Source organism: Lepisosteus oculatus, chromosome 9, assembly GCF_040954835.1.
Source record: "Lepisosteus oculatus isolate fLepOcu1 chromosome 9, fLepOcu1.hap2, whole genome shotgun sequence".
Lineage (NCBI taxonomy): Eukaryota > Metazoa > Chordata > Actinopteri > Semionotiformes > Lepisosteidae > Lepisosteus > Lepisosteus oculatus.
This window is the reverse complement of record NC_090704.1, coordinates 26,284,450-26,310,355: the sequence shown is the minus strand read 5'-3', so window position 1 is coordinate 26,310,355 and position 25,906 is coordinate 26,284,450. Positions and strand designations below refer to the sequence as shown.

Below are 25,906 nucleotides of genomic sequence, written 5' to 3'. Positions count from 1 at the left end.
AATGTTTGGTGACTGCACCAAACAGTAGCTAATGTGCATTTGGAAAGTTAAATTCTGAGCATATGTAAGTAATTTAAAAGTTATACAGTACCTCTCATATTGTAAAAGGAACAGGCTATAGAATATATTTGAATATATTACAATATTCAATGTGTTCTATTTAATATTGCACTTCAAAGTCCAAAATTTTACAAAGACAAGGAACATTAAAATTGATTATTTTCCCGATATATAAGTAATTTTATTAAATGTTTATTTTATGGGACCACAAGACCTTTAATGTTCTTGTGCCATGTGCCCAGCTGCTGTTTAAAAGAGATCTTGTGGTTCTCATCTGCAGGGTAATCACCTTGATGCACTGGCCTTCGGCCAGCAGGGGGCTTGATTAATTTGAGATTAGTGGTGGATTGCGCGAGGTAAGGTATTTTTCCTAAGCTGCAGGTTAAAGAAGAGATTAAAAACGGTAACATCCTGGTACAGCGGTACGCAGAGACATGACAGACAATGGAAAGTATCAACATCTATTCAGTTCACCCACAATCTGCAGGTTGCAGTTTAAACACCTGCCAGTGGTTATGTTCTAATTGGAAATATTTTAAGTGAAGCTTTTGTATTAATTTCCCATGTATTTAAAGGATTGCTTGTTTGTAATTTATTTAATACACTTTTCATGGTTTAGCTTTGCACTACCATTTTAACATTTAACTATGTCATACAAACTGAATGTTTTGACAATAACGTGGAATTTGAAGAAATATGACGGCGTATTTTGATTGCAGGATTGCATGTCCTGTATTAAGCATTCTGCATTTTAAGCTTATTTTTTTTGTAATTTTAGACTGTTTCTCAATGACCATATTTGCCATAATGTGAATTGGCAAAATGAATAACATGAGGGCACCTGATTTTATACAAAGCAAATATTACAAAGAAAAAGTCGTCAGATTCAGAACAGTCACAAACAAGCGGACACAAGTGGAAACTACAGTATGTGGAAGAACATAAAGCAGAACAGAAGCCAGTTATTTACACAGAGGTTTGTGGGAGTCTGGAACAAGTTAACTTGTATTGTCCAAGCCTATGTTGTCCAGGCTGATATCCTGTCTTTTTTTCAGAAATCAGATCATTAAATAAATTGATTTGTAAGTGTCTGATGAGTTAAGACAAATGAAGAGATACTGTTTAATCAGGAAACTCAAATTGAATGATCAAAGTAAGTACAGAGTACAGCTGGAATGAACAGCAGGTTTGGGGTCCCAAGGAATAAGATTTTAAAAACCCTGCTTTAAAAGTCTACCCTGGGTCTAAAACTGTCACAGTTTTGTATTTCTATTGGCTTTATGGGCCACTATTACCATCTCTCAATATTAAAGCATTGTGATATTGAGACCCACATGAGCCCAAGAGAACATGCAAGCTCAAAACTGAAGGTAGTTTAGTCAGCTACTGAACCCAGGACTCGAGATCTGAGGCAGCAGCTATAACTGCCATGTCTCCGTACCACCCTCTAAAGCAAGTATAAATATTTGTTATACTTTCTAATTTACTATCCCCATAGATGTCTTAAGGATGGCAGTCTTAAAAATAGCATCCTTATATGCAGCTTGCATGTTACTAGGTATACTAAAGGAGGAACTTATTTACATTCTGTTGAGTTCTCAAGTATAAATCAATTGCATTCAAGACGTAAAGTGTACTATACAGATTGGAACTGTTCGCCGTATGATTTTCAGTAGCAGAGCCAACATACTTTATGTAAACAAGGAAACTTTGTTGTTGTTGTTTTGATTTGTCTGTTGTGACACATGAAAGGGTTAAGTTCAGACCTGTATCAGCTGCTTGAAGTGGTAGTTTCATCACTCTGACAGAACTCATTTGAAATCAGTTGATAGTGACCTTGTAGTTGATTCTGTTGACGGGGGAAGTGAGGAAGTGGCCAGCTAGCTTGCTTTAGAAACTGTAGAAATAGATTCTGTGATGTGGCAGCTCTCTAAAGAGCTGTTCTTTGTCTGACTGTCAGGGTAGGGAATCAATCACTGTCCTTTTTACCAAAGGCTCCTTGTGTCTTGTGTTTCAGAGGTGAAGAACACTGAACATTATTACGAATTATAGAGATGCAGCTTTGGAAACGTACATGCATTTGCTCATCTGCTAATCTAAAGAAAGTGCAATAGAGTGGTAATTTGGCTATACTTTACTTTATGAAAGAAGATTAATGTAGGAATCTCCTAAAAGCAGTTTGGACTAATTGCAGAATTTATTTTCGTTTGTCTATAATATGCACAGTTGTGATGCTTCGTGTGTAATTTTTTAAAAATGTGCTACAATATAAAATCGTCTTTAAACATTAGTCTCTTTAATATACAGCTGAGAGTTGGTGGAACTACAGTTTAGTGTCCTGTACTGTATGTAAACAAAATACAGAATGCCTCCTGTACAAATGGCCCTGCCTTAAATATTTGCTGGACAATGGACATTTCTGACTGCAGATTCAGAGTCATGGTTGCTGTACCAGGATTAAAAAATGCTGAATGTTTAGGTAATGTAGGTAAAACACTTGGAACCCCAGTGCCTTTTGACACCTTTTCAAGACATTTGTATTCTAGCACAAAATTTACATGCATAGCTTTGTAGCGGCCATAAACATTTTGAAAACTCATCAGCACATCTTGTAACTATTACAATGAAAAAGTAATCAGATTTACAGTAGGAAACTAGAAACTAGGTTATTTCAAGGACTAGGATTAGCTAAATATGGCTCGATTTTTTTCTGCCGTGTCCTACTGTGACTGGTAGGTGGTTCATTCTGTTGCTGAAGAGTTGTGAAAGGAAAGCGTCTTCAGTTGCTTAAGGTTGAAATGGCCAACTGAAGTTTGTTCTTATATACTGTGGAGTGCTAGCACTATGAGGGGGGGTCTTTAAATCAGAAAACGGGGTTTGTTTTTCTCACTTGTGTTAAGCAAATAGTATATATCTTCTTTTTTTCTTTCTCATAGTTCTTCCAGGCTTTCTCAAAGAGAGGTTCAAAAGGGCTGCATATCAGAGGTAAAGTGCTCCTGTTTATGTTCCATGAACCTGTGCACGTGGTGTGAGAGTATATCTATTCGTTACTGGAAGTCAGCAGGAAACAGAGGACAAAGTGTGTATGATGCAAAATACAAGTGCTAGAAAATGTATTTGGGGGTGAAAATGAAATCTTGTCAAATGCAGTGGAATGTTGTTATAGCACAATGTGAATAGTTGCTGGACAGCTAATCTAATTGTGCTAAACCTGTACAAGGCTTATTTAAGTATATGCAGTGATACAGGTTTAGAGTTTGTGACTTATGGAGAAAACTGTAGATCCCGAGAAGAAGAAAAAGACTCTACAATATATAGTAATCAAAGTTTTAGCTGAAGAAGTCACTCCTGTTGACAGATCACAACTCTACATTCCACACAGTGCCACACAAGCAAGTCCATGACAGGGGCTTCTGAAACTCATACTTTAGACAATGGGAGTGGCTGTGGAAGAAAACACAAACGAAAAACAACTAACGTTCCACAGAGAAGGGGCTCATCTTGGACCAGCAGAGATGTTACCATTGACACTGCTTCAAGTGCATGTGTTAACATTTCTCCAATGTAACATTTTCTCCAAGAAGAGTAAGATGAACAAGAAAACAGAATGGTCTGGGGAAACATGTAACTACTCAGAAACCATTGTTGAAAAGAAGCAATAAAACAAAAGACTGTAATGGGCAACAGAAAATAAACAGTGGGATGATTAAACCTTGGATAAAAGTGCTGTTTGGTAATAGCAGCTGTTTGTGTGAAGGCAGACTGGAGAGCAATATAACAGTCATTGTACAACAGAAACAGTTAATCATTGGGGTGGAGACATGAAGCGTATAATTAACAGTGAACACATTTTATTTTAAAGAAACTGATAGGACACATACCAAGATCTACAGTGCCTTGCGAAAGTATTCGGCCCCCTTGAACTTTTCAACCTTTTGCCACATTTCAGGCTTCAAACATAAAGATATAATTTTTTTATTTTATGTGAAGAATCACCAACAAGTGGGACACAATTGTGAAGTGGAACGAAATCTATTGGATTTTTGAAACTTTTTTAACTAATAAAAAAATGAAAAGTGGGGCGTGCAAAATTATTCGACCCCTTTACTTTCAGTGCAGCAAACTCACTCCAGAAGTTCAGCGAGGATCTCTGAATGATCCAATGTTGTCCTAAATGACTGATGGTGATAAATAGAATCCACCTGTGTGTAATCAAGTCTCTGTATAAATGCACCTGCTCTGTGATAGTCTCAAGGTTCTGTTGAAAGCGCAGAGAGCATCATGAAGACCAAGGAACACACCAGGCAGGTCCGTAATACTGTTGTGGAGAAGTTTAAAGCCGGATTTGGATACAAAAAGATTTCCCAAGCTTCAAACATCCCAAGGAGCACTGTGCAAGCGATCATCTTGAAATGGAAGGAGTATCAGACCACTGCAAATCTACCAAGACCTGGCCGTCCCTCTAAACTTTCAGCTCAGACAAGGAGAAGACTGATCAGAGATGCAGCCAAGAGGCCCATGATCACTCTGGATGAACTGCAGAGAACTACAGCTGAGGTGGGAGAGTCTGTCCATAGGACAACAATCAGTCTTACACTGCACAAATCTGGCCTTTATGGAAGAGTGGCAAGAAGAAAGCCATTTCTCAAAGATATCCATAAAAAGTCTCGTCTAAAGTTTGCCACAAGCCACCTGGGAGACACCCCAAACATGTGGAAGAAGGTGCTCTGGTCAGATGAAACCAAAATCGAACTTTTTGGCCACAATGCAAAACGATATGTTTGGCGTAAAAGCAACACAGCTCATCACCCTCAACACACCATCCCCACTGTCAAACATGGTGGTGGCAGCATCATGGTTTGGGCCTGCTTTTCTTCAGCAGGGACAGGGAAGATGGTTAAAATTGAGGGGAAGATGGATGCAGCCAAATACAGGACCATTCTGGATGAAAACCTGTTGGAGTCTGCAAAAGACCTGAAACTGGGACGGAGATTTATCTTCCAACAAGACAATGATCCCAAACATAAAGCAAAATATACAAAGGAATGGTTCACAAATAAACGTATCCAGGTGTTTGAATGGCCAAGTCAAAGTCCAGACCTGAATCCAATCGAGAATCTGTGGAAAGAGCTGAAAACTGCTGTTCACAAACGCTCTCCATCCAACCTCACTGAGCTCGAGCTGTTTTGCAAGGAAGAATGGGCAAGAATTTCAGTCTCTCGATGTGCAAAACTGATAGAGACATACCCCAAGCGACTTGCAGCTGTAATCGCAGCAAAAGGTGGCTCTACAAAGTATTAACGCAAGGGGGCCGAATAATTTTGCACGCCCCACTTTTCATTTTTTTATTAGTTAAAGTTTCAAAAATCCAATAGATTTCGTTCCACTTCACAATTGTGTCCCACTTGTTGGTGATTCTTCACATAAAATAAAAAATTTATATCTTTATGTTTGAAGCCTGGAATGTGGCAAAAGGTTGAAAAGTTCAAGGGGGCCGAATACTTTCGCAAGGCACTGTAGTTATATGGGGTTGCATTGCTGCTGAGAAAGTTGAAAAATGGAGAACTTGGATGATTTTTGGAAAGTGTGGCAGTGTTCCAAATTAACAGTATTCAGCAATTCTTCATTGATAAACTCACATATTAAATATTATCTAAACAATGTATTAATTTGTTCTTTACAGATTTTACACACCTTTGTTTAATATACAGTAGTTTGCATTTTATGACCACGTTGTCTTCTGTTGCCATCAAAGGGCAACTTATGCATGTTAAATGTATTTATTTTAAGTGTTCAGAACTACAGGGTTAATGGTTAGTTTTTTTCCCCCTTCTGTGAGGTAATCCGTTGATGATGATCTTACTGAAAGAATACAGCACTCTTTTCTTATCCTGCTGCAGATGTCCCCCATGATGTAAAGACACTGCGCCAGGGAATCGTCAACCTCTTGGAGTCAAATGTGGAGGCCTGGCCTCCTGCCTGTCCTCCCCTTGAGCCTGCCAGGTAGGAAACAGTGCTTTCTCTTCAGAAAGCTGCCATGAGTCCTGTGCTAGTCTTCACAACTCCCCTTGTGCAGGACTGGTGTTTCAGTGAACTATGGGTAGTTCATTTTAGGCAGTTCTGCTTCCATACAGGACTCAGTCTGTTTACGGTGTTAAACTTTCTTTCCCTCTTTGTACAGCATTGATAAGTGACCTGTTAAGACTTAAGGTAGCCTTAATGAAGCTGTAATTCTTACTATAGCTATAGCTATCGGGCAGATTGACAAGGTAACAGTTATGCTGTTTTTTGATGCCCTCCAAACTTGAATGCCAACGTTGCATGTGTAGGGTGAAGTGGAAGGATGTGTGGCGTGTAGGAGTCAGGACCAGTAACAGGAACACATGTTTGTCCAAGCTCTTCAAGAGTAATGGGACAGAATCCCAGGATATCTGCTACTTGGTGCAAAGCAGATGTACTGCTTGTATTGTTTCCAGTGGGACCACATATTCTACTAGCTTGTGACTTTTGCTGTTGACCCCACCATTGGTAATAGGTGTGAATCAGCATTAATTAATTTCCCTGTCTCAGGATTGGTCAAAAAATGTCATTGCACCTACTACAAAAAAGTTTAATTTTCCCTTTAATAAATTTATTTTTTATCAATTTGATGCAGTTATAAATGATCTGTATCTCTTGATACTTAATATAAACTGTATTTAGCAGTTCTTAGATTTTCCACTTGAATTAAGTTTATAAAATGATTATCTAACTTAAGTGATAGATCCCTTTTTTTAGATATTAGTCTGTTTTTACACAACTATCAAATGTATTTGGATCACTTTATAACAGTGCTGTAAAATTCTTTTTCTAATTGCACTAACCCAAAATAAAATATTCCAAGAACTTATATTGGATGTCTCCTATTATGTTTTTCTCCGGTTTCCATATTGGCTTACTGTCACTTTAACTGGAGGAAAAAGCTTCAGATGTAAGGGCTTACAAAGAATCATGCCACATTTTAGATTTATTACAGAGGGTTAAAACGGCATCGTACATCACAACATAGTTAGATAGCTTAGTGGGCCAGTGCTGAAGAATTTTAGTATCCAGCAATACTATGGAGTGATTATTTTAACAGGTGGATGCATAAATGTGTATGGATGCAAATTCATTGGAATAGCAGCACTGTCTCCAAGACCCATTGAGGCTGGACAGCCACTGTCAAAAGAGGAAAATTTATACGTATACTGTATGAAGACTGTTCTCAGGGTTCATACAATTGTGCAGACCAGTTGAGTTAACCATTAATGAGTAAGAGAGATCGATGTTTCTATTCCAATTGATTTCACAATACATGTTCAACTAAAGATGTGATCGTGACATTAGGTTAATAGAGGTGGTTCTGATTATCTTGACAGCTTCAAGAGAAGATAAGATCACTTTATTGGCCATATACAATTTCCTGTATTAAGAATTTCTTTTCGCATACCCCAACTTGCTCTCCATGAGACACACAGACAGGGAGAGAGAAGCTTGGGGTCAGAGCACAGGGTCAGCCATTTATATGGCGCCCCTGGAGCAGTTGGGGTTAAGGGCCTTTCTCAGGGGCCCAACGGAGTAGGATTCCTCTGCCAGCTCTTATGCTTATGTCGGGTTCTATGTGTGCCATGATGCTTATGTGAAATACATTTTCACACTGAGTGTTTGTTGTGCAGGATGCACTGTAGCACCCAGACATGGTGATTGATAAAGGTGAATTATGAAGTCTGACCTAAAGGAAAAAATGAAAAAGTTACAAGTAATAAAGACGCAGAAAAATAAAAGCTAAAAATTAGGTTTGTGGTAAGGATCGTTGCCATTGATAAAAGACTGAAAACTAAACTATTCTAAATTTTCAGGCATAGCTTTATGCCTGTACAATGTACTGTAGTACATTTCTAGAACACAGAGGGAGCTGAAGGGTAAAATAAGTATTTTTATTTTTGTAAGAATTAAGGATGTCTCACAACAGAAGTCACAGTTAAAGAGACATGCAGGCAGAACGTAGTGTCACAGAGGCAGTAATAAAAGTAACCATTTTGGCCAAATACAACAATGACTCTAGTTAAGATTTGAGCAGAGAGAGGAAGTAGTAGGATTTCTAACAGTGATTGACAGAGTCCCAGAGCAAGGCTGCAGGACAGAAGCAGGAGCTCCTTCTACACATAGCAGGAAATAGTCTCCACACACAGCACAGCAGCTGTGCTATTTCATCTTTTGATCTAGAACTCCGTTTCTGAAGACGATTCAATCCTCACATGAATTTTATGTCTCTGCTTCCGCTGCAGTGAGGTGGAGATTGACAACTTTTTTGATTCCAACAATGTGGAATACTTGGCTCTCATCTTTGAGACAGCAGATTCCTATGTGGGACGAGAGGTGAGTTGCAACAGCAGAGTGAATGAAATGAAATAGAAATAAAAAAACAGCCGTATTACACTGCTATAATCTTTCTATTATGCCAGGACAATGAACGGTCAGTGACGAGACAAAATCTTGTCTACTCTTGATTAGGGGACTCATTCAGAGCAGTTATGAATACAGAATATTTAGGATGGAGTGATTATACTGAACATGTACTGTGATTATTGATCACAGGAATGTGAATGCTGTACATTAGCTTCATCACATTACTCCTATGCTGCTATCACACTGTATAGCAGGACTTTATATCAAGGTTTTGTGATGGTAAAATGAACTGTGTACCTTTAAAGAATACGGTAGCTTTGTTCTGAATTGGCAAGATCAATGCTTAAGCAGGCTTTCACAAGTAAATGTATGCCAAAGTCACTGCACGATCATGCCCCTGTGACCTTTCACCTTTGACATTGCTGCCACATAGGCAGTATAATTGACAGATCATTGGAAATGGCTGCCGTTCCTTCTGAGGATCCTTGGGTTTTGGCTGCACCCTAAGGTCTGTGGGGCAATTTGAACGTATGACCTGTGTTTGAAGGATTCCATTTTGTCATTTGAATTTGCCAGCAATTTAATGCAATATGTGTTACTGTACATGTCCCATTAAGCTGTATTTGTTTTGTTTTTCTTTCTGTTTCTTGGCTCCCAGGGCTTTCCTCTTGCCATATTAGTGAAATATTCTAAAAGTAGAACTTGTTTTAAGGAGGGGATTCAGAGTTTGAAACAATATTCTTATGATAGAATCGAAATATTGGAATTTGCCAACTGGCAAATATTGGAATTTGTTTACTCAGAAATTAGAAATGTCTGGAAAAAAAGCATATTTATTAAATAGATTTTCTGGAGTTCTTGAAGAATCAGGTAAATGGGAGTCTGGGTTATAAGCTTGTTGTTAGCAGCCCAGATAGGCAGAATTGTCTTATTTCATTTCTACCTTATTTAAAGATTGTTACCTTTTTTTGTGCATTTCCTGGTCCTCTTTTTAGGTATCTTTGTCGAAGTGCTGAGCAGTGTGAATAACAAGTTGATTAAAAAGCAGAGTTTTCAGCAAGTAATACCTACTGTAAAATAAAGTACTCCTTTAACACTCACGAAAGAAGAAACTGATGTCAGTGCAATACTGATTGATAATAATAAACCTGTTGCGGTGTCATGACATTCCTGACTTCTGAAGTGACTTCAGATGCTCCAATGCAGGGCATTGGCCTTTGGTGTATTGTGTTCATTGCTTTTTGAAGTGTGCTTCTGAAAGTGGCTTGAATATACTGTACAAGGAAAACCAATATGTCATTGTGTCGAATTCTGGTGTGTTTGTGTTGTGAAGAGGTATGAATGGAAGCAGTAGCGAAAGCATTCTTTGTGTTTTCAGGTAACGCTGGACTTGCTGCAGTATGAGAACATTGCGGTGAGGAGGGTGCTGAGCAGTGAGCAGGGCCTGGTCTCCCGAATGAGGGTCACAGACTTCCCCTCATGCTACCTGTACTATGCCAATGGGAACTACACCAGGGTCACGGTGTAAGTCTACTTAAATTGTATTGAGGTCCTGCATCACAACTTGCCAGCCAGACATTAAATTAAGGAAGGAATCAAAATCAATTAACCTACTTATTACCATCACTTTTAATACCTGCTTATCCAATTCACTGATGCAACGGCCCAGGACGTATCCCAGGAAGCATTGGGTGTAAGCCAGGATACACCCTGAATGGGGCACACACAAATACAAATACACTCACACTCACACCAGGGCCATATTTGACCAGACCTCCAGGGTAATTGTCTGCACTTATGCACAAAAGCCAGTCATGCAGCCCAGCTATGTCATTTTGTTTCCATTGTAGGCTTGACTACGTTGGATGCTGGTGTCTTTGAGTTGCCTTATTCCTGTAAAACATTTTATGGGTCCCCATATAATAGGATGATGGATTATTGTGTTTCCAGCCATAGCTAATACTGTAAAAAAGTGTTTTTTTAGTTGGTGTTGCGGGTGTCAGTATACACTTTAGAGTGTCTATTGGTTGACCACAGGTGGTTCCTGTTAACTGGCAGTGCTGCTGTGGGCCCAGAGGCAATTGATGGATGGATCCTGAATTCCCGAACAAATGCACTTTGTAATGTTCCTGCAAGCAACATTCCTGTAACGCCCTGCCCTTTCTTTTTGTGAATGACAGCAGTGATTATTGTGCGATTAAAACTGGCAAACCTATGTATCTTTTATGCATGCGCAAGCAAGTGGCAAGCACAGTTTTTTCTTTGCACACTGTGCGGTGACATACAGTATTTTCTCATTTCCCACTCAGTAGATGACAAGCAATGCAAAAGTTCCCCCATTTTCAACAGGACAGTACTCAGTATGTGGGTTTCTTGTTGTATAATACATGACAGGTTGTTTCCTACCTGTTTATAATTTCCTGAAAATGTGTATTAGATGGGCAAATATTTATCAAAATATTATTTAGATAAAATGCAATGTCATTAGGCATATTAATCATTAAAAAAAAGGAATTTCCTGATATTGCACACCAAACTACTGTATATGAAGCCCTTTTCACAATTAATAGTCATAGAATGAGTCTGTCATGTTTAAACATCACTCAAAAACACTTTCATGCTATAAATAAAATCAAACTCATATCCTGACATCAGTAGCTTGAATAGCAGACTTTGTTCCAAAGGGGTATTACATATGGAAGGAACTGTAAAATTTATGGTATAAGAATATGTTCTGTAAGTTAATATTTCTTCATTTTGTGGAATACCAGATTGGCTATTAGTGGAGTTTATTTATAATTTATATATGTTTAAAGATTTTGGAAGGGGAAAATGAAAATATAAGTTAGCCACGCTTTCATCATTAAAGGGATTTTTGTTTGATGTTACAAGATGAAGCTCACTTACCCTGTGAATAAATCAAGAGATTTTTTTGGTTTATTTTAATAACTTGGCACGATAAAGAGTCTTCACTTTACAAATGCAAAAATGATTTATTACTGATTTTTTCTCGTGTACAGGAGGGAAAAGATTTTTAATCTGTTGCATGAAAACAATGCCAGTGTTTTACTGCAGTTCACCTGCCAAATGGCCTCTGAAATACTCCATGGCAGATGGCAACTCATCAGTCTGAATGGATGATTGATACAGTGGATCATGGAGCTGTCACACGCAGTCTCCCAGGTGAACCAAGTCCCTCTGGTCTCCCCCAGAAACGTGCTGCCTGTGCTCTGGGGACTAGTGTGGATGAATAGGCCCTAGTCAAGTGTAATTGAGTCCCAGGCTGCAGTGGCTTGTGTAGGCCTTGCTTCTGTTCTCTCTCTTCAGATAATGGCAGGTTTCGTTTTTGGGAAGAGACACCAACAGGAAAACAAACTGTTATGTATTTGTTGCTGGGGCAGTCGAGGGGAAAATTATCCATGATGTTATCTGCTCCTGCCATCTGCTCAAAACTAGGGCAGTGCTGAATGTAGATTGATTAAGCTATTGCCTACCTGTCGCACTGTGATTCAGCTGTGAGTATGATTTAGGAAGAATAAAGAAAGGGGCCCTGAGACTTGAGTTGTGTTGAAATGTTAAAATATTTCACAGTGTAACACTAAAGTCAGTTTCATCATACATTTTTGTTTCAATTTTCTTTGTTTAACGGCTTTCCATTCAAATATCAGTGTCTGAATATTAAGAATTATTTGTGGAACTGCCCTTTTGTAGTTTCATGTATCAGATGTGAGTACGTTCACACTGAGGCAGACGGGGTAGCTGAACCTACAAGTTCACAGTTAAGAGTTTAATGCACATATGATTTATTTGGAAATGAAGTGGCTTTCTGAAACAAGAGCAGAAAGCTAAGTGAAATAGTTAATTTGTTTCAGTTAAAAAAACGATTTGTCTAGGTTTTCATCATTTGAAGAAGTAAATAACAGCAAGAGTAATTAAGTGGGAGTATTTTGCTTATTGCTCTTGAATACTAGTTGCAAAAACGTCCCATCTTTTGTTTATAAAGCGCCTTTCCAAATCCAAGGTAGTGATAAAGTAAAGAAAAATAAGCAAGAGCATGGCGGTTTATACAGATACAGATGTGGGGCAATCAGAAATAGGCCCTGGTAAAAAAGGTGAGTTTTGAGCTTGAATTTGCCTTTCGTAGGGCCCGAGGAGCAGCAACAGAAAAGACAGTCACCAAAAGTCTGAGATTTAGTCATAGATATATTGTAGTGAGCAAAGGACCAGCCTCAACTGAACACAGCACACTGGAGGGAGTGTAAACATGGAGGACTTTGGACATGTATGATGGGGCCAGATTATTTAGAGCCTTGAAAGTCAGTAACAAGATCTTATATTAAGTACATGACTTTATAGGCAACCAAGTTGGAGATTTAAGTGTAGGAGTGATATGCTGCCAAGGTCTGTTGTGAGTCAGCAGTTTAGCTGCAGAGTTTTGGACATATTGCAACTTGTTGAGTAGAGAGTGGGGAGCCCATAGAGTAAAAGAGTCTTGAGGTTCTAAATGCATGAATCAGAAATTCATCTTCAGACATTGATAGAAATTGCCTAATGGGGACAATATGTATAAGGTGAAAAAATGTCTTAAAGCACATTACAAAATCCTACTGGCCATTTTGTGTCCTTTTCACAAAAATGTGTAGTATTTAAAGACAGCATGGTGATTTTGCTTTGAATCTGTTAAAGCGGAACTGCGACACTATTGTTATTTTTGGGGATTAGAAAGAATTAACATTGATGAGTGCATTTCAAAGCACAATAAAAGTAAAATGTACACAGTAAAGTGTAAAACCTTCAATTTACATCACAATGTAGACTAACTTTCCCAGGATGCGATTCAGAGTGAGGCAACGAAGCTTCCGGTGATATCTGTAAATCTGATATCTTGTAAATATATCTTTTAATCCAGTAGAAATATTATTTTTGATTTCAACATGGTTTTGCTGGCAGATACTACTTGTTAACTCTGCTTGCTGTTGTTGCATGCAGATCACGTTGGCACATTTCTGCAGTGAAATGTCTGCTGCACAATACATTTTTATTTGCTCGTACATTACGTGACATTAGTCATTACAGTGCCTAGCGAGCAGGAAGGGCCACCTCGCGTCACAATCCTTGCAAAGTCTCACCTCCGCCCATGGAGAGATTACAGGTTTGCTACAACATGGCGACTTACAGTACTTTCACAAAGTTCATGATTTTGTACATAATTTGACATTTGTAAAACAATTTATACCATCAATGAATTGTGGTATAAATTCATATGGTATGAATTATGGTGTGAATGAATGAATTAATAACCAGTCTGAGAACTGCAGTTCCCCTTTAAAATACTTGACATACGAAGTGTTTATTTTTCTCTCATCTCATTTTATTTCAACACTGTCTAACTCAGGGTTTAGCAGGCTGCCCCGGTGTAACTGAGACTCACTACTTAAAGCTTAGAGAGTTGAAGTAGTGGCCATCTATTTAGGAATGCACGTGTAGAATATTCTACTACGTCTTTTCACTTAGACCTTTTATCATGAGAGATTTGTGGTACACACTACTGAAATTCATGGGGTGTTCTATTTCATAATCACCTATTGAGCATAGAGAGTAATCTCTTAATCAGTTGTGATAATAGAGATTCAAAATATAGGTCCATGTAAAATTGCTCTTTAGCAATTAAGAAAATATTATTCATTTTCATTTTATTGTCATTTGTTTTGTACTCCTTGCCTCTCAATTGACTATGTGAGTTTTTTCTGCAATGAGACATTGCATTTTAAATTTGTGTTGTGCTCTCCTGTTAGAAGGTAAATTGCAGTACCACAGCAGTTCAGATATCTGCTTTTCCAAATATGTGCTCCAGTTGATCCTTGATACTATTTGTCATACAGTTTGTTGTTGGAAACCATAAATGGACACTGTGTTTAGTTTTTTAGGCTGACCTGCTAGGAACCAAATCTTTAAGCCTGCAGATTTATCACCAGTAGAGCAGTGCTTGGTCCCACTACTATTGGGTATCAGGCCACACGCACATTTTCTTAAACTCAAATATGTACATACAGTAAAGGTATCCTTGGCCTGCTTTTGTCTCTCCGATTTCTGATTTGTCACCTGTACTTTTTGTATTTTATACATGCTTCTCTGCATTTTAACACTTTAAATGTGCACTACAATACTGTAGATTGTTGGACTGCTTCACAAAGCTTATTACATGTATCCTTCTGCATAGTTTAATTTCATATAATGTAATTTCATTATTAACTTAATTAACTTAAGAACATTTGTTAAATCACTGATGTCGACTCATTGCTGTGTTCTTAACATTGCCTTTTTTCTGTCCTTCACAGGAACATAGAGGCCCGTTCCTTTTACTCTTATGCCCTCCAGAAGTTACCCAGGGTGGCTCGGGCAGGGAAACCTCAGGGCGCGAACGACAGTCACAGCAAAAGCACCGTGGATCGCGAGTGGAGGGAGTTTAACAGGTAAGATCGGAGTTAACATGGTACCAGAGCCAAGCAATTATCTCAAGAACTTCTAACCCTCGTCTCTCTGGGGATTTATGCCATCCACGCAGTTTGTTTAACAAGCTTTCTTTGGGTAGTTTGGCAAACAGAATCTGCCCTCTCTACAAATCTGATCCCTGGAAGAATGATGGTGATTGAAATTATTTCCTAATGGGGCTGGTGGCTATCTCTTTCCTGAGCAAGCATTTTCTGTATCCAGCCAAGATTTTTTGAATTGCAGTTTTTATTCATTCTATTTTAAAATGCTTGGACGTGTGCATTTTTGTTTTTTGACATTTGTGGTATAAGGCTGCATTACGTAAATTTGTATTTCTAGTCTAATATGGTTTTCACTCCTAAATAGTACACATTTAGTAAGAATAAGTGTATTTAAGACTGAAATCATGAGCTGTTTATTTACAAAAACCTACTGTGATGCAGAAGCTGACACTGGGCGTTCTGTTCACATTTTACTGTGGTCCTGCCTGTCTACTCTGTGAAAGGACAGATCTGGGTGACTGGCTACTGTCCAGATTGTGCTTAGTGACTCTTCAAAATCATTCATTGTTTTATATTATAAAGAGTAATTCATGTGCAGTACGTCTAAGAGCTCTTCATTATATTAAACATTAGGTTATCTGCTAGGATCACAATATGTACAGTACATGATCAATTCAGTACAAATTTCAAATGGTGCAAGTCAAATAAAATGCAAGTAATTCTTAATAAACAATAATAATTCTCAGAGGTATGGGAGTTATGAAAAGCTAAGCCAGCTTTTCATTAAGAAATAGCTTTAAAAAGATCTTTAAACTTTTTAAGAGATGGACTCAGGCAGGGGGCCCAATGTCAATCAATTAAGGATTTACTGTACTTTTAGTACGGTAAGGATCGTGAGGTTTGTGGATCAAAAGGAGATGAAAGGAGTATCAGGAATCCAGAGTTTGCTAGAGGTGTCAAGGTGTAAAATCACAACACATTTCAAAACACACTGTTTTGAGACCACTACACTAGCTGTTGAGTGAAGCATTTCTGGATTGATACACAGCAGTTCATATTTGCTGGAAATGTGAAATCAAATCTCAATATTCTAAAGCCCTGAATTATTGTCAAATTAGGTAAATGAGACAGTTTTGTTGATGGCTTTGATGTACTGCACATGCAATGACTTTAAAACAGTAAAAGAAAGGTGGAAGTATGCTCTCCTGGTTTTTACCGTTCTAATAAAGGGTAAAAAGTGAATTGCGTTTCACTGTGTTGGCAGGTCGCGGGTGTACATGGCAGATCTGGAGTCAGCGCTGCATTATTCTCTGCGAGTGGAGGTGGCAGCTTACCCAGAGATCAGAGGAGAAGCTCTCAGCGCTCTCAAACTCTATATCTCTGTGCTGGCCAAGGTGAGTGAGGCAGAGGGGAGTCCAGAGCCATAGGACCTGAATCCACACAGGTTTAACTGTTTCTATGGTAAGTATCCGTGTCCTCAGAAAGAGAGACTCCATGGTATGGCCCTTCTGCACACTAGGAATAAAAGAGTATCCAATTGTTTTTTTCTTTGTGACAGTGACAGCGGTCCTGTGAAGTAATGGTTCTTACAAGTCCTTTTGCATGAACTAACAAACTGATTTCAAAGTGTGGGTGTTTCCTGAAATTGAAAGTGATGCCAAAGAGCATTCAGATACCATTTCCATATACTTTGTGAAACCAGCATCTGGAAATGTTGTGCAAATATTTGGTCAAATGTTTGTGTTTTCTTGACTTTCCATAGATAGATATTATACAATATTATAAACATACTGTACATCTTCTTTCAGTCACTAAGCACAGCATTTATCTAGTGTATAGTGGGGGAATTACACTATACATTTCTTGTTAGTCCTGTTCTGATATAAAGGATTTTGTAGTTAAACTACTCATTTTAAATTCTAAATTATTCTGAATTTACAATTATAAATATTTGGCTTGATAAAGTGCGTTTCAACCTAAGGGATCTCAAAGAATTTAAACATTTTCACATACAGCAAAGATCCTCTTCATCCACTACTGAAGTGCAGCACCCACTTAGATGATGCACCACTGCACTTCTCAGGCAGGGAAGAGAGAAATTACTTCACCACCTGAATTAACAATAAAATTTAGGAAAGCCTGTTTGTTTTAGCCCAGAGTGGATCCAAGCTAGAACACAGGTGTTAACACACCCATTCATTTAAAAAGTGCCACGGAAATGTTAATGTCCAGGTGGTCAAAACCTTTGTACTCATCCTGTTGATACCTCCTGTAACACATTGTTGCTGTCCATTGGCAATGTAATGGAAATTCTAGTGCCACTTGCAGCAGCAACTTGTTTTTTCCTGGCAGGTCTCCCTGAGTATTGACCAGGCTCAGCCTTGCACAGCTTCTCTTTAATATATCATAGATCCTAAACTGATAGAGGTACAATATTTGTAAAGCAAAACTACACTGCAAGTTTATTATGAAGGCCCATGGAGAGTCACCTAGCATTATACAGTACTAGTGTGTCCTCGTTTATTCCACTTGAAAAGACCGGTAATTCTGAGGTAATTAAAATAATATTTGTGGCTCTCGTCTGTTAAACTGGTACTATCACACACCTTTTCAAATCAAGTGATTAGAATTGTGTGTCTGAACACGCTCTTGCATGCAGGGTGACCATGTTCTTTCCGAATCTTGGAAGTGGTGTGGATTCACACTGGAAAAGGGTTTCTGAATTAGGTTGGTGCAGTTGAGGTTAGTAGCCACCAGAGGGAGAAAGCCACACAAACATGACTTTCTCTGTTTTTGAATGAGGACCAAAACAGCTAAACTCATTTACTCGATACTGACCATATACAGTGAGAATGATATTTAAAGCAGATGTTCTTCACCATAGTTAAGGTTTCATTCTACAATGAGATATAACCATTACTAATATGGCAGTAATGGTAAACTATATCTGTTCAATTTTAAAATAATTTTTGGTTTAAGTTATTTATTTGGCATTTACCATCAAATTCATAGTCTTATTCCAGTTAAATGTTCATGAAGGTCCCCATTCAATTGAAACAGTTCACTCTAGGTTTTTCGTACTGAACCGATTGCTATTTTTCACATTTTGGAGATCTGCGTAGTAGGATATTTGAATTGATTAAGCCTATGTGAGATGACAAACGCAATAGGCTAAAATAATTCCAATTTAAATAAGAATCACTTGAAGGACATTTTTGAATCCTGGTTTAGCAGTGTGTTGGTCTAGATATATCCATGTCGGAATGAATATATCATCAAAGTTAATCTAGGTTTGTTTTGTTTTTTTTTAATTATTCATTGTGGATTAATCAAGACCACAATGTTTTGATGTGTCTTGGCAAAGTCTTCAGGTCTGTGTCACTGGAGAAACTTTGTCTGGTCCTTTGAGACAAAGTTTTATTGATAATAGCTTTGCCTGCTATTTGAAGAGAGACAAGAACTTGGGTTATTTCATAACAAATGAGATACTGTCTCCATATCCAGTATGCAACCAGTACCAGGAGCCTGGATTTTGCCAGGTATGGTTTTAAATGGGCTCAGGACATTGACCTCCCTAGACTTGTCCCTGTTTGCTGTGACCCAACCCCCACTTCCATCTCTGTGATTGTCATCTCTCTGGGGATGGGTTAGTACAACCCCCCCATTAACTCCAGTTCTTCCCATCGATATCTTTGCTCCCTCTGGATTTTTAACTGACCGGATGGCTGTGTTTAAACTGCAGGCTTTAGAAATAGAGGCTACAGCAGGTATTGACGTGTGTCAGAGATATCAATTAGGCACAGGGCCTGTCTAAACAAAAAAAACATTTAACCTCTTGTCACTGAGCAGCTGACCAGATTCCATTGGAGGCAGGAGAAGAGAGGGACTTCAGTATAACCAGGTGAAGAATAATATGAGTTGCAAGAGGAATGGCTTGACGATTTAGAAACAATGCATACAATCTTGTGTACAGATCCGAATTCCAACTTTTCTTTTACAATCCTTTGTTCAGCCATCTCCAGCTATACACATATAATTTATCCATTGTCTTGCAAACGTATTCAGACCCTTGCACAGTTTTCCCACTGTTGATATAAAGCTAGCAGTTATGACACTCTTAAGTAGATATTTGTTCGTCGTATGCACAATGTACTCCAGAAAATACTAAGTAAAAAATAAACTAAATAGATAATAATTTAATACGAAAAGGTAACGATTCATATGTATTCAAACACTTTGTTGTGGCAAACCCTTATTTCTTTAAGTGAACAATATTACCTTAACAAGACACGCAAATTGTTGTGGCCCTTTGTCTGTGTGCAATAGTACTGGCTTACATGATTTCAGAATAAATACAGTTGTCTTCAGGAAGTCTTATGCAGGTTGGGAATCTAGCAAAGATTCAACCATGAAGGCTAAGGAGCTTTCAGAACGACTTGTATAGTTGTTAAAGTTAATAAAGGTTACATCTGTGGAAAGACACAGACCAAAAGATATTAAGACCCTTAATATCTTTTTAAATGTGGTGAAGTTGATAGAAGGATCCAAGACACTGCCTCGATCAGGCTGTCCCTCCAAACCTAGCAGCCAGACAAGAAAGCCACTGATTAGATATGCAACTGTGAAGCCAGAGGTGACTTTGAAAGAGCTACAATGTTCAGTGGCTGATATGGGAAGAAATGTCCATGTGTCAACAATACCCCAGCCACTCCACAAAGGAAGACTGTATGACATTGAAAATAAAACCATCTCAGATCCTTTATGGGGTTTACAACACAGCACCTAAGTGATACTGCAAACATAAGGCAAAAGGTTTTGTAGTCAGACAAGACAGATATTTTTGGGGGACTCATTGCAAGAGTTATACAAATACAAGAGTTAGATCTGACACAAACCATACACAGTGTAGCACTCAACACCATTCCTGCTGTCAAGCTTGGTGGTGGGAGCATTATGTTTAGATTGTTATTACTGATGGGAACATGGATGGAACAGATTACTGACAATTCATAGAGGAAAACCTGATTCTGACTTAAAACATGGAATAAAATTTCACCTTTCAGCAGGACACTGATCCAAAGCACAAGCTCGGAGCTGTACTGGAGTGGCTTAAGAATAGGAACACAAATGTCCTTGAGGGGCCCAGTCAAAATTGTTACTTGAATACTACTGAGAACCTGTGGAAAGATTTGAAAACTGCTATCTGTAAGCAATCTCCACGCAACTTGAGATAGCCAGAATAAATCTGAATAGGGAAAAAGTGCACTATGCCTGGGGCAAATGTAGTGGTGACTTACTCAGAAAGGCTTGTCTAGAATTGCTGCCAAGGGTTCTCCCTTGAAATATTGAGTTCAGGGGTCCAGATACTTATGCAAAAAACATTTTTTCTTTGTTCTTTGCTGGCATTACTAAGGGTAACTTATCTATCCATCTACTTACCACTTCTTCAGATTCAGGGTCGGGGGGGAGCCAGATCCTATCCAGCAAGCAATGGATGGGAGCAAGGCAGGGTACGTCCTGTAAGGGACGCCAGTCTATCACAGGGCTGACAACACAACTCACAACTAGGGCCAAGTTTCCCAGAAGCCACTTAACAGACCAGTATGTCTTTGGGCTTTGGGAGGAAACCAGAGCACCTGGAGAAAACCCGCACAAACATACAAACTCCACACAGACACAACCACAGGTCCAGAATTGAACCCAGGGCCCCAGCGCTGCAAGGCAGCAATGCTAACCACACGTCTGCAAGGTTCTGCGTAGAACTGCATGTCCCAGCATATTTTCAGACTCGCGCTTTGATTCAATAACATGTTCAATATATAAGAAAACAGTGAGGCAGATTGATATTAGCAAATGTTGATAACACAAATGGGAAGTGAATTGAACCTGTTCTGGAATGTTTTTTTTATGTAATACTCCTCAAGTAATTATGAGTAATTATGCTGAATCACTTGTTGATTCAGCATAATTTAGGCACTGTTTGTACCAACTTCTGTAACTTTCACTGATCGAGTCTTTTCCTTTGTCAGTAGTCCTGCCAACTTCCTTTGGATCTGGATTCATGCACTATTAAAGGGTATTAAAAATTATAAATCCATTTAAGGTTTGCTTATTTTTTGTCCTTTATTATTACCACCCATTATGACGTGTATGCTTACAGTAGGTTTTTAGAGACATCTCAGAAACTGTGTACTACATTAGTTTAATGCATCATTATCTTTAAGGAAAGACCCTACATGACACAGCATATACTTAATGGGGGAAAGGGTTGAATGGGATATCATTTAATTTACTACGTATTTAATTGAAGGTGGTTTTTAGCAAGTTAATGTCACTCAGGAGCCCACAGTACCTCAATCCTGAACTGGATTCAATTTTTGCCTAATAATGTCTTGGAATAGTCTGCCATCACATAATGCATTATCAGCTTTTGAGTCATATTATTGTTAAATACTTTTCAAATCACAAGGTTAGTAGGTAATAATATAGGCAAGAGTGCAACTTCTCTACTGTACCACCTTCTTAAATAATCATTTGAAAGCCTTGGAAAGACTTTATTATGAACCGTGAATCTTTACAAAGCTGTTACTGATATCTCTTATTGAACCAGTTGCTTATACAGTATGTAAATTGAAACACATGGAAACAGCTTTCTACAGATACAACCCACAGCTGAAATTTGCAGTAAGCTAACCTGATCTTAGAGTGTATAAAATATACAGTATGTATAGAAATTACTTAAATACTTAGAAGCATTTTACCAAGCAGGTTAGATGGGCTGAATGGCCTTTTTGTTTGTAATCTGTTTTATGTTTCTTATGTTATGCGGGCCTGCGAATGGATTCGCTGGTAAAATTACTTTATTCAGCATTGGACCCTGCAGTCCAGAGATCGGTGGTTTAAATCTGAGTTGTCATTTGCCTTTCTTCTGTGAAAGAACCCCCATTGGACAAACAAATAGCCACTATCATAAATTATACCTGCAATTTGCAGTTTGCTGTGGGTTAAAGTTTTAATTTGATGCAGGCCCCTCTCTGGTGGCACTAGAGTGCCATATGCCATTAATGTCTTAGTACATTGCCAGGAGAATTTTCCTTTTTGAATTTTCAGAATATGGAGTAAAAAATCATGTTCAGTTTTTTTTTTCAGTTACAGAGTAATGTTGATTAATTACTGGATCTTATTTAAGTTTGTGCACTATAGTCCTAATATTCAAGTAGATTTATCACAGTATACACCAGGTCCTGTACCACAGAGCCAAATAAAATCCAACATGAATTTTGTTACCGGAAGCCTGGGCTTGATGTAAAATAGTATTCCATACAGTTAGGTTTATAGGATTGCTCTTCTGCTTTTGTTGAAAAACAGCCAAGAAAGTAAAAGATTAATAGGTAAAACAATTTGAACTCTTGCTGTGCGCTTTGGAATATGCTGAATTACCAATATCTGGGTATTTCTTGGATGTTTTTATTGGTAGAATTATTAGTATGCAGTCTGGTCACTATAACTGTAACACTGTAACTACATCGTACAGAAAACTGTTTTTGGCATATTTACTGTCAAACCAAGCCCCACTGTCTTGTAGCCTAGTGGAATGACATATATGCCAAGTGCCTTTCTGCAAACAGAAGCTTTTGCTGCTTAGGTGCCTTGTTAACCAGCTTTTGCTCAGTGCCATGTACATTATTCCCAATGGCGGAATGAGGCTGGATTAAAAAGGGCTTCCCTGGGCCAGCCGACAGATGCATTCTCTTTTGAACTGCTCTCAAAGGAGGCTGTGGTTTCTCAAGTGCTGATACTAATCGGATTTAGGATGACATATTGCAGAGGTGAAGTGGATTGTCACGGCCCTCTGAGGCACTGCGAGTCTGTGGGAGAGGAAAGTGCAAAAAGCTGAAGTCTAACATGGCAAATGAGTAACAGCGCTCAAGGAAAGCGTGGTACAGCACAGGCTAACTACTTATATTGCTTACAGTATGTGGCTGGCAGTGCAGAGTAATTTCAGTTAGGGGTTAAAGTTGTTGGTTTCTCTGCGGAAAATAATGCTGTACCCTTTTGCAAGGTGTCCAGATTGTTCCATCAAACCTAACTGTATCAATGAATCCAAACATCTGCATCTAAATAAAAGTAACCATAAGTCATTTTGGATAAAAGCCTTAGCCAAATAAACTCATAATAATTTATGGATGAAAGGCAGGGGCTACTTATGCAGAGCTCATATATTCAAGGTCACTTTATTTTAAGCTTCAGAAATATTCTGAAAAGGCAAGACAATGAAAACATTCACATTATAACTAGGGAATAAATTGGTCAAATTCAGGCAAATGGGTTTTGTGCTCTACTCCCTATACTAAAGGGGAGGGGGAGCGGTCCTGGTGACAAGGGCTCTGGACTTGTAACTGGAAGGTTACTGGTTCAAATCCATGGTGGAGCGTATACTTGAGCAAGATGTCTCACTTAAATTGCCATTTCCAGTAAATTACCCAGTTGTTTAAATTGGTACAAATATAAATGTCTTGGGATAAAACAAATAGCTACAAAACAATGTCCTGGCATGTGAACTGTCCTGTTTTTTTATTTTTTAGATTAGAACAAGCGTTAACAATTTCATTTACTGTGTATTTACAGTATACTGTACTTCATTTACAGTGTGCACAAAGCAGTGTGAAGAATAATGTTCTTAATTTGGTGTCTCTGTCAACACACTTTCACAGTATGTTTAATAGTCCAGAAAAAGTATTTAAATATATACAGATTCTCACTCTTGCTTGTCACCATGACAACATTTCTTCTGATGAAATGAACCAAAGCACATTTAAAAAGTCTTTTATGGAGTATAGTGTTTCTAACCTTTTATATTAAGGTGTACAAACTAGTAAGGAAACAAGGAAAAATCACTGTTTTACACAATGGTATAGAGTTCTGCAGATGTATTGGATAGCAGTTTGTGTCAGTGGTTCTGTTGTTAAAAGAGCAAACAATACAGTATAGCAGACCCAAATCAGCACATTCTGACTCCATCAATTTGCTTTTGAGTTCAGTGACTTTTGAACTGCACCTATAAACCACATAGAATCAGCTACAATAAGGTCCACCTACTGCTCTTAGTTAAAGATACTTCAACTAAATGCAAGATTTACTTTTCAGTCTTAAAATCTGTATATATAATAACATTTTTAAATGGCACGTTAGAGTAGTTATTTCTCTCAGAAATAAGGCGTGGATGGTCTTATTGCTGCTAAGGCCATGGTTCATTATGTGGTATAATGAGGTGCCAGTGTTTCTCCAGGACTTTGGCATTGTCTGCCAGGACCCATAAACAGTCTTACAATTTTTTACAGTATTTCTGCATCCTTCCTCTTTTTTACAGCTAGAAGTTGCCGTGTTCCCATGTCTATTGCCAGATAAGCCATGATTACAATGTCAATGTTGTGCCTAACTGCAACAGTTTAAGGGATGGAAAGGGATTTGTTCTTTGAGTGTGTATAGATCATCTAACAGCAAAGGTACAGAATGGCATTTGTGCAGATTGATCTCTCCCGAATCTCTGTACATTTTACCAGCAAAGTAGTTTCTGAAATGTTTGTAAACAAGAAACATAAAAGGGGGGAAGATTAGTGTTGACTATTATCTGCAGCTCAGTGGCAAATATTCTTGAATTTAGGCCAATGCAAGACAGATCAATACTAACTGAGCCTTTATTAACAGCAAGCCTAGCTTGATCAGGATGTGGCATGTACTCCACAAGTTCTTCAGCCCAATCCTATCTCATTCTTCTTGTAGTATTGCCTTCAGACGCAGTTGTATGAGAGCCAGGGTATGCAAGATTGGACTAATGCATTCCGCTAGTTGCACCACTTCTTAAAAGGCCTGAGATTTGTGCGATCTTAAGCCTAAGCACCTAGTTCATCTAAAGCCTCACTGAGACTTCCTAACACTGTGGCCAGTGAAACTGCATCCCTATTCCATTTCTTCTTTGTCTGATATACTGACATACACTAGCTTTTTTATTTGCAATCACAGCAGAACCAAGAAAAAATCACCCCAATATTAGTAAGCTTAAAACACAAGATATAACATGAGGAAAATGTTTAAGATCAATAATATTGTGCCTGTGTTTTTCTAAGACCCAAACAAGTGCTAATGGGCTTTTTTAAGCTAGTAAATGCCTAATCTTGCAAACATGGCTGAACTAAACCAATTGTCTTCATGATAGGAAAAGAATGGCCTTTTTTTATTCAGTTAAACCCTATTTGTAGTACTTGATCGCATTTGTCTGGAATACTTGAAAGTGTTTTTTTCTGAGGCTTTGAGTAAAAGAAATAGATTGCGCCAAGGGTTTTAAGTAAATGATCGGGCACCTTTGCTTTGAATTTGTTTAATGGATTTCCCTTTAAATGTGATGAATGAACCTGGGTCCCACCATGGCGAAATAGAACAGATGGCAAACACAAATGGCAGGACTCCATAGCACAAATCAAAAAGGCCGTGCCTCTGGGATTCTTATCCCCTGCCCCTCTTTTGTTTTACGATGGAAGCAAATTATTTCTCTGGAGCTGCACAAACGCTGCCAGTGCTTCAGCGTGCAAGAAATTTGAAATTTGGTGCATGTTTATAGTCGATTGAAAGTGTCTGTATCTGCTATTTTTTCTTGTCTTATATTTCCTAGATCTTCATATACATTTTGCACAGAAATTACAACTTTACATAAAGTAAAGTAAGAAAAGGCTCCATTTGCATGGTATTTGATCTTGAAGTCTCTTGGATAAATGTACTTAAAAAGCATCAGATTTGATTCATGCCTGCCTGAACACACCTATTCAACAGTAAAGCAACATGCTAGAAATATCTTATACCTGATTATAGCTTATATTAACAGACAAATTCATGAAACTGCAGACAGTGCATTATCATGTTCTACT

At 38.3% G+C, this 25,906-nt stretch overlaps 1 protein-coding gene across 1 annotated transcript in view; it reads left to right on the top strand.

The window, feature by feature from the left end:
• The window catches only part of qsox1 (quiescin Q6 sulfhydryl oxidase 1), a 51,221-nt gene that overhangs the window by 8,088 nt on the left and 17,227 nt on the right, over positions 1–25,906 (top strand). The window contains exons 3-8 of the mRNA XM_006635240.3: positions 2,997–3,045; positions 5,961–6,063; positions 8,370–8,460; positions 9,869–10,014; positions 14,829–14,963; positions 16,249–16,378. Coding sequence (XP_006635303.2) covers positions 2,997–3,045; positions 5,961–6,063; positions 8,370–8,460; positions 9,869–10,014; positions 14,829–14,963; positions 16,249–16,378 — 654 coding nt within the window. The remainder of the gene's footprint in view (positions 1–2,996; positions 3,046–5,960; positions 6,064–8,369; positions 8,461–9,868; positions 10,015–14,828; positions 14,964–16,248; positions 16,379–25,906) is intronic.